This window comes from Engraulis encrasicolus, chromosome 17 (genome assembly GCF_034702125.1).
Source record: "Engraulis encrasicolus isolate BLACKSEA-1 chromosome 17, IST_EnEncr_1.0, whole genome shotgun sequence".
In the NCBI taxonomy this organism is placed as follows: Eukaryota; Metazoa; Chordata; class Actinopteri; order Clupeiformes; family Engraulidae; genus Engraulis; species Engraulis encrasicolus.
Window position 1 is genome coordinate 25,911,786 of NC_085873.1, and position 13,488 is coordinate 25,925,273.

The 13,488-nt window shown below is 44.5% G+C and overlaps 1 protein-coding gene across 2 annotated transcripts in view; it reads right to left on the bottom strand.

Annotated features, from left to right (window-relative positions):
• Positions 1 to 246: 246 nt before the first annotated feature.
• Positions 247 to 13,488, bottom strand: part of cdc42ep1a (CDC42 effector protein (Rho GTPase binding) 1a) — an 18,674-nt gene continuing 5,432 nt past the window's right edge. The window contains exons 2-4 of one of the 2 annotated variants that reach the window (XM_063222081.1): positions 13,330 to 13,488; positions 11,069 to 12,275; positions 247 to 3,789 (exon numbers count right to left, since the gene is read on the bottom strand). The exon at positions 13,330 to 13,488 is cut by the window's right edge and continues 880 nt beyond it. In XM_063222081.1, coding sequence (XP_063078151.1) covers positions 2,699 to 3,789; positions 11,069 to 11,576 — 1,599 coding nt within the window. In that variant the 5' untranslated portion in view covers positions 11,577 to 12,275; positions 13,330 to 13,488 and the 3' untranslated portion in view covers positions 247 to 2,698. Of the gene's footprint in view, positions 3,790 to 11,068 lie in introns of both variants that reach the window. The other variant, XM_063222080.1, reaches the window with a different exon arrangement.

The following is a 13,488-nucleotide window of genomic DNA, read 5'->3' on the forward strand; positions in this document are numbered from 1 at the left end:
AGGGGGTTGTACAAAATATTAACACCAGGGGTGCTAATAATTGTGACACACATTATTTGATGTCAAATAATTATTTCTTTATGTGGGATTTTTTCCCCACTGAATAAATGCACTTGTATTGAAGGTTGGATTTTTCTCTTTTTTTCCATTAAGGTCCCATATTATTTAGAAAAAAAATAAAATAATTGGAAGCTAAAAAACACATCTTAACCAGGGGTGCCAATAATTATGGAGGGCACTGTACATGAAGTTATTCATTATGTCATTGGTGGTAAACAAAACCTGTTACACGACCAAAACAAGTTTGTGCCATTGTGCGGTGTGTTCAGGATCTGTATAGTAATTTTAAACAATAGCTGAGGTGAAATTTAACATATTTGTATATTTATGCATGTGTGTGCATTTTCAATTCTTTCTAACAAAAAAACATACATATGCTTTGCGTAAATATGTATTTAAAAAAAGAAACAAAACAAATTAAAAACAGAAATCGAGCACATCTCCTTAGAAATTACATTCAAGTCATGTGTGACAAAACGTCTCAAGGCAGCTCGGAACATCCTCGCTCTCTCAATGGGTGAGTCACAAAGGACAAGGAGGGGTTGTGTTCTGCAATGACTCAGGTCAGATCAAAGGTATGATTAGGAAAGAGCTGAAAACAGAAACTTAGCCATTGGCATGTGTCTTCCTCAAATACCCAGAGTAACACTTTTGGGTAGATGTACTGTCAAAAAACCCGGCGATGGAGACGAATGGGACAGCAGCCCTGTTATAGCCATATACTAGAGTGTTTTTTTATTATTTCTAGAAAGAAACATGGCCATTGATATGCTCAATTACCCTGGATGCATATGCTGTGGTGGATCTATAACAGGGGTCCCCAAACTTTTTTCTCTGGGGGCCACATTATCGTTCCTGACTGTGATCAGGGGCCGGATCAATCATGTGGGCTTTAATCCTAGGCCAATGCCTGTTATAGCCATAATTTCTAGCACAAAATTGTTCATCATTACAAGTGATTTGCAAAAGAAGTGAGTCCTTCACAAGTTTTTCTATTTGAAATACCACAGGTATTTCTTTAAATTTCTGATAACCATGTAAAAATAGCAAGGAAAGGTTAGAAAAATTTGGTGATTTACAGTTTATGAGTGATACAATAGAAATGGTAGGCCTGTTTATATTACAGTGAGATGAGAAACTATCAAGACAAGATAGGATTGCTTCTTTGGGCCAGTTCAAATGGTGAGGAGCAGAGAGGTGGCGGGCCAGTCAAAGGGGCATGGCGGGCCGCATCCGGCCCCCGGGCCTTAGTTTGGGGACCCCTGATCTATAAAAACATCAAACAATTGTGGAGTAAGGCAGGATCCTAGCCTGATTATCATCAACGTTCAAATCTCTTCGAGACTTGGTCTGACCAAGAGCACAACAATTAACATTTCCCAAACGGCATGGTTGACCAGCATCCCCTGTTTTGCTAATGGTTGTTTGCTTCCCCATAAAGTGAAAGGAGTTCCCGTATTTGCGGGAACTCAGAAAGTACTTGCATTGCTCTTGACCTGACTAGTTGCAACGCCGAAGGTGGACGCGGCCTGGCTATGAGACAGTAGCCCTGTCATAGCCACATACTAGAGTGTTTGTTATTATCTCTAGAAAGAAACATGGCCATTGATATGTTCAAATACCCTGGATGCATGTGTTGTGGTGGATCTATAAAAACACCAAACAATTGAGGAGTAAGGCCGGATCCCTCTGTGATACACAAAACAAGAAAATATTAATCAATGGTGGTTTACATAGTGTGGTGTACTACATGTGGAGAATGTGTACATTCAATACAAATGCTTGGCTTGTGTAGTGCATTTATGGGCATGGTGGCACTAATAACCACTGTCTTAACACCTCCAGAACTGACCCACCTGAGTATGAGAAATGTGTGCATAGATCTGATTGTCTACTGATGATAATTTTCTAGTGATGACGTCTACGTAGTGATGGCTCAATTTCATTTGATATGGCCTGACAAGTATTCATTCCCCATCTGCTCTAACAGAGGGTAATAAACAATTACTGTAGTCTTATATGTTGGTCATGAGTCCATGACTGAATCCATGACTGAATCCATGATTGATTAAATGGGAGTCCCGAAGGTTCCATGGCTCCTTCCATCTTTTCAGCAAAGGGGAATGTTATCACCTTTACATGACAGTGTACTGAGAAGACACGTTCTCAGTACAGTAGCCACGGTTATTATTTTCCCATCTTTGTCCACAGACTTTCAATTTTTCTTATTTTTTTCCCAAAAATAAGACTTAAAAGTTGTAAGAAAAAAAATGTTACTCTCCAAAGTCTCATACAGAAACGTGATGCATGTCCATCTCCAGTTTCAAATCACTCCTAAAGCAGTCCACCCCAGACCAGAAGATATAGAAATCCTCACCAGCCAACAGGCAAATTACCTTTTAATAAGTAGAAGTGAAACAATAATAATTTGTCTTGTTTTTCTTGATTGTGTTTTTATCTGTCTTGTGCGGTGGTTTTGCACATGGAAATTGGAGTCTGGCAAATAAACTGAGTTGAATAACTTGCTAGTAAGTGGCTAATCATTTATTTCCAACTGAATAGTACAAGTTCCCATTTTGGAATTGGGTCACTCAAAAGCATAGGGTCCATCCATGCACTACGGTACGTAGACCAGATGCTAGACCTTTATCTCCTCCTCATCATCTACATAGTGGTACGGCACCGACCGCTGGCTGGATCGGGTGGAGTCTGTGACAGTGCTTCCATAGAACACAGAACTTGACCCAAATCCGGTTCCGGTTCCAGAACCAAATACAGTTCCGGACCTGCTGCTGCCACCGCCACTGCTGCTGTTGCTGCTGCCTCCGCTGCCGTAGTGTCGTGCCAGCACGTCCGTGGCCCTCTGGAAGTGCTCTGTATCCATGCTGGGTTGGTGTTGGTGTTGGTGTTGTTGGTTTTGGTGCTGTTGCTGACGGCTGCTGCTGCCACTGCTGCTGGTGATGCTCCCCCTGCCACTGCTGCTCCCGGCCCCCAGCAGCGCTCCCCTTTCCATGGGGGACGAGGAGCCAGCTCTGAGGGACTCCTCCTCTTCCTCCTCCTCTCCCTCCTCCTCCTCTCCCTCCTCCTCGCCCCAGTCCAGCCCCCCGTAGAGCGCCTTGCTCCCGCTGTAGTCCTCCCTCAGTAGGGAGTCCACCAGGGACACGGTGGCAGAGTCCACCTCCGACTGGCTCTGGCTCTGGTGGTGGTGGTTGTGGTGGGGGAGGTGGTGGGACACGGGTGGTGTGACCGAGACTGGCAGAGTGTACGACATCACATTGGCCTCAATGTCGTGATCGATGTCACCGCCACCACGCCTTCCATCATCATCGTCGTCGGGAGGGACGATGGTGCTGTCGCCGAGCCCCAATTGGCTGCCCGGCTTGTCAATCAGGCCGAAGACCTCGCTCATCAGGGAGGGACCCAGGTCCAGGGTGAAGGAGGTGAGCGAGCCGGTGAGGGACAGGGTGTCGTGGTCGAACCCGTAGCCGCTGTAGCTGCTGTCGTCGCGGCGGCGGACAGAGCCACGGACGGAGCCACGGCCCGAGGCGGAGAAGGAGAGGATGGGGACGGGGACGGGCGGCATGGCGGACATGGAGCCCCGGGAGGTGTCGGGGGAACAGGTGGAGGAGTAGTGGCTGGGAGTGGAGGCCGTCGGCTGCTGCGGCAGCGGCTGCTGCTGGCGCTCCGAGCGGGACAGGCGGGGAAGCGTCACAAACCCAGACTCCAAGCCTGTAGGGGGCAACAGAGGAGAGGTGATATTACGAGGCGTTCAGTCGAGTCAGTTGATGAGCATTTGTTTCAAAGTAATAATCATGTGCACCAATACTAAGTAACTAATAATAAACAGACAGGTCAACATTGAGAGGTGTGCATGAAATGCTAACACAATTCATTCTATTGTTCTATTTGTTGGTGTGCACTGTGCATCAAAGACATATAAATACAAACATTTTAAAACATACATGTGGACAGAATGAATGACGACAGAACGAATAAGCTCAGTACGACACTGACTTACTCTAACCCTAATCCTGAAAGGGACTCAAGCTGTGTCATGTATTCTATGTTGCAGATTGAACAGTGTGAAATGGGAAGACCAGGGGCCTCATGTACAAAACTTGCTAATGCACAAAAAAGCTCCGAAAATAACTTTTCACACACATTTTCAGATGTACTAATACTGACTTAAATGAAAAAGTGCATGTGGACTACATTACATGTGAAATCGGACATACCACATGAATCAGCATGAAAACCTGTTTATGCATGCAGGGCCGGTGCTAGGCACATGCAAACAAGGCGGTCGCCTCGGGCACCAAATGTCTTGGGAGCGCCAGGAATACCAAAATCTCCCATAAAATTAGGACTTCAAGCGAAATAAGGCATTAAACTTTAAATAATAATCATTAATGTTCATGGTCACTTAGTATATTTGTAGGTAATAAATCAGAGGTGCTCGATCAGATATACAGTGCAGTACAGTAATGGACAAAAAAAGAAAGAGGGTAAGGGAGTGCTTGCCTAGGCCACCAAATTGACTAGAACCGGCCCTGTATGCATGGACTGATACATTTCAAATTTTAGGTACAAATGTATCTTATCCAGATTTTCACAAGATTCAGGTCTTTGTAAATGAGGCTCCAGGGGTTGTATATTGCACTCCAAGTAAGAAACAGGGCCTACACACTGGCCCTCCCCCAACGGACATCAGATAAGTCAATTTATAACCACCCACATACTGCATGACATTCTGCTTGGTCACACACTGAATCAATCATGTACAAGCATGCACTGTATGTTTTTCAATTCTTCTCTGTCAACTCAGGAATTTCCTCTGCAGTTTACACTCCCACATGTTTAACCACAGGGTGGCAGTATAACCCAAGTGCAGTGTACAGTAGCCGTTTCATACTGATTACTGGCGATCCCATTCACCATTTTGCTGCAAAACTTTAATATATTATAACAACATCAATATCACATTACTGAGAGCATTAAGTAACACATTAAAACTTGACCATTTGATGACAATATGGGTAGGCCTAATAACAGAGGCTCTGTATGAAAGCTAGCTGAACTTTGAGGGATTTGAACATGGGTTCACAGTGTTTGTAAACACAATGTTGTGAGGAGGGGCAAGACACTGGCAGCCAACCATGTGAGCTTATTTTTTGACAGACAGCGGTTTCCAACAATCAGAGCTTGAGTTGTGCGCAGGAAGGTTCGCACAGCCTGTGTGCCAGTGCCAGTGTCTTGACCCTCCTCACAATATCGTGTTTACTAACACTGCGAACCCATGTATACAGAGGTGGAAAAACCCAGTATCACAAAGTAAAAACCCTGCCACATTTTTGCTCTAGTTAATTCAATGAACCAGCTGATCCTAATTACCACTGCCAGGTTAATGAGGTAATTAGTGAAATCACCTGTGTTGAGAGCACAGGCAGAAGGACAACCTAAAGTAAGCAGGACTTTTAGGTGCCGTTTCCACGTAGCTGGATATTTTTATATGTGGATATTTTTTTCTCCTGCTTGTATTGGTTTTGCATTGGTTTTGGCCTTCCGTTTCCACGTAGCAGATATTTAAAAATCCAGGTGCAGGAGAAAAAAATATCCTGTTTAGGGGTCTGAAACACATTTGTTACAATGGAGGATTTTTTTTATCCACATGTTGCGTTTACACCTAGCAGGAGAAAAAAATACCCTGCTAAAAAAATATCCTGCTACGTGGAAACAGCACCTTACTGTGCCAGTACAGTCCTTGGTTATTATGATCTGCTTATGCTAGCCTACTATACCTTGATGTACATGGGTTCTACATTTTTGTTTTCCCCTGACAGCGTGAAACTAGCTGCGCACATCTCAACCTGTCATTGTTGGAAAACGCTGTCTGTCAAAGAATTAGCTCACGTGGTTGGCTGCCAGCGTCTTGCCCCTCCTAACAACATTGTGTTTACAAACACGGTGAACCCATGTATAATTTTTCATGTACTATTAGGGTGGCCATCGGTCCGTTTTTACGACCTGTTCACGACATCCGTGTGTCCCTCTCTTTGTCTTTCCTTTCCTCCTAGCCTTTTGCTTATGGCCTCGAGATGCGAGGCAACGTCATTTACGCAAACTAGACCTTGACAGTCGGTCGCGTTTCCGATATCTGCGGCCGCCATGTTACTCCAGATATAACCCCAGACTTCGTACAGCGAATTAACTGTATTGCTGTCGCCTTATGTCTGGGAAATCTCCGTGCAATAGCCCTATATGAAGTTCATTAACTGACTGTGTGAAAGTTAAATAAGGCAACTATATTATTGTCTACTGTCTGTTTCCTATTTTTTCCTGCACTGGTGGCAACGCATAGTGCAACTAAGTTTGTCCGCTAAATGCCTTTACAACGATACGAGGGTTCTCACAACTTTACAAACAGGGCAAAGAAACGTCTTTCTGCACGGGCGCTGTCTGTATTTTGAGCTCGTGTTGTTGGTTATCCAGCGTCTGCATGAAAAAAAAGGTTGACAGAAGCGGTTTGCCTCCCTTAAAACACCGCTGATAAACAGACTTCTGACCAACTTTGAGTAAAGTAAATCAAATTAATTGTTGGCTATTAGGCCTATGAATGCATGACTATACCCAAAATACATTAAAAAAAGAAGAAATAGCCTACACAGACAACAACGGAAGAATTTGTCTATGGTAACCTGCCGTCTCTGATACAATATTAAGTTTGTGGTAGCCTACTGATGACTCCTGTATCGGAGTGAGGTAATGAAATGCGAAAATCCTTCCCCCCAAAAATATTGTTTTACAAGTAAAACTGTTGTTGGCAGCTGAGTTAGTCGAGGTAAGATGGCAGCGCTGTTCCCTGATTTCTGCCTACAGTTTAGAACGCCAACTTCACTGTTTTCTCCACGGAGGCGGGGATTCGGCAAGTCGAAGCAATGGGTGCGCGCGAGGACGCTAGGTTAGAAAGTTAAGGGGCGGGGTTGTCCGGCCGAAGTCCGGACAGCTGGTCAGCCTATGTACTATACCCTTATATAATTCACCTGCAGTGAATTGATTTCCAAGCATAGGCCTATAATAAAGAGTTAAAAGTTTTAGAACATAATCATCCCCAGCCCATGAACATTATTATCATTGTTCAGCTGCTGTAAAATGTATTCATATGATGACATTTGCACCTGCTATATAGTGTTTTTCAAGTACATAAAGAGTTAAATGTTTTTCCAATGTAATCATCCCCATAAACATGATATTAGTCAGCTGCAGTCCTGTAAAATGTGTTTTACTACCCAACATTCCTGTTGTCGAGTACCCAAATTAAGGCTATTACACCCAGAGTTCACAGACCTCTGCTAATTCACTCACACATTCTATAAACATTTAATCAGTCTTTTCAGTTTTTCTTTTTTTTCCCCCGGCTCCACTTATTTCCTCTGACACTGTTGGTTCACACAGTTGTTTTGCCACCCCATTCCACAGTTTTTATCATCAATCGTGTTTCACTGTTTCACAGTTTAACTGTGTCTTGACCCCCACTCCCCACCCCCTTCCTTATCCGAGCGAGACACAGGATCTACGACATTTGGGATAAATGACTCCACAGAAAAAAAATGATGAAAGACACAATGGAGTATTTTTAGAAAATGTGGGGGTGGAATGCTGTGCGTGTGTGTGTGTGAGTGTGTATATGTGTCTGTGTGTGTGTGTGTGTGTGTGAGTGTGTTACGTTATCCCAAAAAAAGTTTTAATGATTTAGCACGAAACCCCCTCAGCGGACGCATGATTAATCAGCTGGACCGAGAATGAGATTCTCATAACATAAATAGCAGAGAGAAAGAGAGAGAAAGAGAGAGAGAGAGTTAGAGTTAGAGAGAGAGAGAGATAGAGAGAGAGAGAGAGAGAGAGAGAGAGAGAGAGAGAGAGAGAGAGAGAGAGAGAGAGAGAGAGAGAGAGTTTGAGAGAGAGGTGGGGGCTCCCAGCCCGGGGTCCATATTTCAGTCGGCACCACACCACACCCCTGTGGCCGACGTGTGGGGAAATTCCTTCGGTATTGGATAACAAAAAAATGGACTCCGGGGGATGTAAAGTCTCACGCACCCATGAATGAACTTAAAGGTACACTGTGTAAGATTTTTAGCTGTTTATTTCCAGAATTCATGCTACACATTCACTACACTACACACTACACATTCACATACCTTTTTCATGAATACCTGTACTTACCACCACCATCAAATTCTAAGTATTCTAAAAATTCACTTTTCATACATGAAAAGGCGGATCTCCATGGTCCGCCATTTTGAATTTCCACAAATAGCCATTTCTGGCTGCAAAAATGAATGTACTTGGGCCATACTAGAAAATATTAGTTTCTTAATTAGTAAACTTTCATGAAAATATCAAATTTGGCAATAGGCAACCCAGTTTCAATGAGCAGCATAGTTGCAGTACCTTTTTTGACCATTTCCTGCACAGTGTACCTTTAAAAGTAGTAGGTTACACAGACACACTACACACAATGCCCTGTGCGCAGTAACTATGTGAATGCCCTTTAATCCACGTAATGCTGTAATAACTGCTGAAAAAAAATTAAAAAAAAATGTACTTCCATAGTACTAAACCACTATGACAGTACACAGGGCCTTTAGTGATACAATACCACTTGGTCATTGCCATTCTGGTAACAGCTAGTTTATAACAGGGGCTGTGTCTTACTGGGTTAAGATTGTTATAATGTCCAGTCAAACATAGAGTAACACTGGTAAAAAAAAATCATATGTAGGGTTAAGAGGTTTAGTCCATTTCCAGCCTATGACTGTAGCTACTGCCAGGATTCAAAGTGCAGCACAGGTACACAATAACAGTGGCAAGTTTGCTTAGAGCAGTGGTTCTCAACTGGAACAGTCTTGGGACCCATCACTTTCCACTCTCATTCGGTCGCGACCCAAATTTTTTAGCGTTCAAGTCAATTCAATGCAATTCTCAAAATATAACCATAATAGGCCTGTGTAATAACATTATTATTATTGTTTCTTATTTATTTATTATAAATGATGGGCTATATTTTTATTATACATTTATTTTATATCTATTTATTTATTGTTGTTTTTTTTACTTTTACTTTCTTTTTTACACCACGGCTCCGCGACCCACCCATGACCCTCCGCGACCCACTTTTGGGTCGCGACCCACCAGTTGAGAAACACTGGCTTAGAGCATTGCAGACACCACACACACCCAGAGAGAGAGAGACACACACACACACACACACACACACACACACACACACACACACACACACACACACACACACACACACACACACACACACACACACACACACACACACACACACACACACACACACACACACACACACACAGTCTTTCATGACTTTATAAACTCAGGCCCAACGAGGTGCTTTGATGAGTCAGTGAGAGGCATCTGACTGTACACACATTAGAGATAGACATTTCAACTTAGTCATGATGTAGTGATGTCTCGACCTTTATCTAGCCTGTGGGGTTCAGGAATAGCACCTGCATTCTGTACTTCCTGTCTCCTCTCTACTTGTAATGAAGCAAACTGGAGAGAAGGCTATATATGGCAATGTTTTGTCTCTTTCTCTTTCTTAAGGCAGGTCGGTTAGGGATGTGTGCGTATGTATGTGGGCGTGTGCGCGCGTGTGTGTGTATGTGTGAGAGAGAGAGAGAGAGAGAGAGAGAGAGAGAGAGAGAGAGAGAGAGAGAGAGAGAGGGAGAGAGAGAGAGAGAAAGAGAAAGTGTGTGTCTAGAAATTATATCTGGCCACTTGTACTGATCACACCAAAGAAATGCTGTGTGTGCATTCATGCATTTGGACCAAGAATGAAATGAACGAATCACAGACGAGTCTCACATCACTGCTCCTGGTATGTTTTGGGGGGTTTTCTTTTAGCGCATTACATTACGGTCTGGTTGGTAAACAGTAACAAGAGCCACAACCATAACATGAGGTTGACTCAGATAACCGTACAGACGAGATATTAGACTCTTAGACGGCTCCAGTCTGCGGTGGTGTGGTGATGTGGTGGTGTTGGTCTTCGGGTCATCCTGGGCCTCAGCGCAATCATAATACAAAGAGCTGTCTCTGTCTGTCTGTCTGTCTGTCTGTCTGTCTCTCTCTCTCTATCACTCTTTCTCACTCTCAGACATACTTTTGTGAAATCTCTCTCTCTCTCTCTCTCTCTCTCTCTCTCTCTCTCTCTCTCTCTCTCTCGTTCTCTCTCTCTCAGTGACACAGCAGCTGTGTTGCTAAGATCAAATAATGTCACTTAAACCAAAACAACCCAACCACAGTTATTATAATCCAAAAATAATTAAAACAAGATGGATGGAATTAATTAAAACGCTTCCAACCTCATTTAATTTAATTCCAACTCATTTAATCCTCTGTACAGCCTAAACTAATTCCATGCCCCACCCCCAAAACAGGAAGTGATAAATAAGATACTAAGATACAGTTACTGCAGGTCCAATCAGAAGGCCCAGCAGCATATGATTGACATCAGCACCTGTTCATTGCTGGATGTCAGTATGGAATGCCTTGACACCAGAGTGACCTTACTGTCACTTGCTGCTTATAGTGCATGTACATACAGGGCCACTGACAGCTTTGGCCGGGCCTGTGGCAAAGTCATCTAAAAGCCCCCGCCCCTTCCCACTCCATACAATGCATACAATGTAATGAGGAGTACCCAATTCTGGGCCCCCTCTATCCCTGGGCCTGCCACAACGTACCCCTTTGCATCTTCCCTGTTGACGATGTATCCCTTTGCCGGGCCGCTGCAAAGTCATCTAAAAGACCCCCCCCCCCCACACACACACACACAAACACTCAATACAATGCATACAATGTAATACAATGTAATGAGGAGGACCTAATTCCGGGCCCCCTTGATCCTTGGGCCTGCCAAAACGTACCCCTTTGCACCGCCCCCCTGTGTGTGGACTTCTCAGAGTGCATGACTCACCATAAGTGTAGCTGGAGTCCTCTGCTGGCTTGGGTGGCGTGCTGGGGAACAGCGTCTTCACCGCACTCCCGTTGGCCGAGTCCACGACGTCCAGCCTGGGCAGGGAGATGGCGTTCTTGATGATCGGCGACACAGCTGGCGGTGGCGGGGACGGTTCCTTGGAGTCCGGCGTCTGCGACCGAGACTCGTTGGCGGCGGCGGTCTTCACGCGAACGTGGCGTAGCGTGCGCGTGAAGAAGCCCTCGCTCTTGCCGGGCGTGGAAGACGCCGTGTCGTTGGCGTCGCCGTTGGTGCTGCAGCCGTCGCCGTTGTTGGCCCCTTGGCCCCCGTGGTTGCTGAGGAAGGAGGTGTCCCCGAAGACGTCGCCGCCGCGGCCCACGTGCATGGTGTGGCGGAAGTCGCCCAGCGGAGGGCTGATCATGTCGGGCGTCAGCTCGCCTTTGAACTTGCGTTTGCCGCCCGAGCCGGACACCAGGCTCTTCAGCCCAGAGAGCTTGCCCAGATTCATGATCACGGAAATGAGGAACAGCTACTGTGTACGTTGAGACAACTTTTAGAAAATCCTCAAAAAAGGAAGGCTCTGAAGGCAACCAAGTGTGATTTCAGGATTCCCTGGAAGGATCTTCCTGGAGATGTTTATCTCAATGGCACCTTTCTGGTAAAGTAAAGGTAAAATAAAAAATGACAACAATAACAACAACAAAACCCTTTGTGAAGGAAGTCTTTGACCTTGACCTTTACCTTCTGCAACCAATATCCTTCAAGTTAGGTAGTCAGAAAGGTCAAAAGGTCAGGCAGGTCAAAAGGTCAGGTGTTCAAAAATCCTTTGGTATTCTTAGCAAGCGAGCCAAAAAAGTCAAAAAATCTGTTTGGAATTCCTTCTTTGGGAGACCTTTGTTAAGCAGTGGTTCTGAAACAAGACGAATGTGGGGCAGAACTTTGCCTTCCTGATTGTCTCAGCAGAAACCACCAAAAAAACTTCCAGATGTCCAAAGAATCCTTCAGTATTCCTCTGGAGACCGGTGCAATTCAGCGGTTTAAAATGAAAAGTCTCAGCAAAAAGAACCCCGCTTAGTTAATCTCTAGGCAGAGTGTTGCTGCCTCAATGGTTAGACCTCCTGACGTCTTCTCATAGTTTCTCAGACCAGCTGAGTTAGGAAGCAAAGAACCATTTCTGGCACTGTCCGGCGTTCATATCCAGAGGGCCCTGTGTGTTTTTAAAGAGAAATGGGAGTTGAAAATATGCATGTCCCTGGTTTGGTTGCTGGAAAGGCTACAGTACAGTACAGTACAGTAGGTATGTGTGGTCAGGGCTTCTAGGCTCCAGAGTTGCTCTGGGTTTCTGGTTTATGAAACATCAGTTTTCACATTTTAAATGCGGCTACTCTACAGATGGAGATGGCTATGTAGGCTATTTTCGTTTTTTAATGTGAGTCTGTTTAAGTGCCTCAGTTTACAAAGAGGCAACAAGGAGACGTTAGCTTGATCTGCTGTTTTCACGAGCGCTGTGTAAAATAAAACAAGCGCTGACTCTAATGCGCCTTTTGGCAGTGACTTTTGCTCACTCGCATTGATTGATTTGCCTGTTGTCCAACGCACGTGCGCACACACACACACACGCACACACACACACGCACACACACACACACACACACACACACACACACACACACACACACACGCACACACACACACGCACACACACAGTATCTCTCTAGGGTTAAAGTTCTGTTGCCCTAAAAATATCTGTAATTTAACTTGCACACACTGACTGACTGCTCTGCCAGTGACCTTCAAAATAGCCAACAGACAAAAAAAGGACAGAACTTTCCACTCTGGGCTCTCAACACAAAAGAACTACAAAGGAACTGTCCTGCTTCCTTTTCCTGGATTATTTCTTAATTACGAGCACTCCCAGAACTGGGTACGGTTCCTTCCTGAGAGAGAGAGAGAGAGAGAGAGAGAGAGAGAGAGAGAGAGAGAGAGAGAGAGGAAATATCCCTGTCTTTTCTATTATAAAAGCCAAACACTACAAACTGTCCCTCGTGGACTTAAGTCTGTTAAGTTAAACCAACAGTTCAGTTTTTTCCCAAACACTTACAGTCATTCTTAATTGATATACCTTTTTACTGAGCCAAATGGCCTGTAACTGTAATCGCGCTGTTGCAAGATAAGACGTGTGTTAAGACGTGCACTCCTTTTCCTATCAACAAAAACTTGTTACATTAACAACACAGCCATGTTGGGCATAATGTACTCACTCTTTTGTTATTGCAAGGCCGCAGAGTGATGGATATCGCTCCTTAAATATTTTGACAAAAGCGGCACACACATTTGTGGAGCTGCTGTCACTTTTACAAGCTGTCTACCGTGACAGCCCGCCCAAACCGGCTTCATTACCAAACGGTTATACGAAGGGA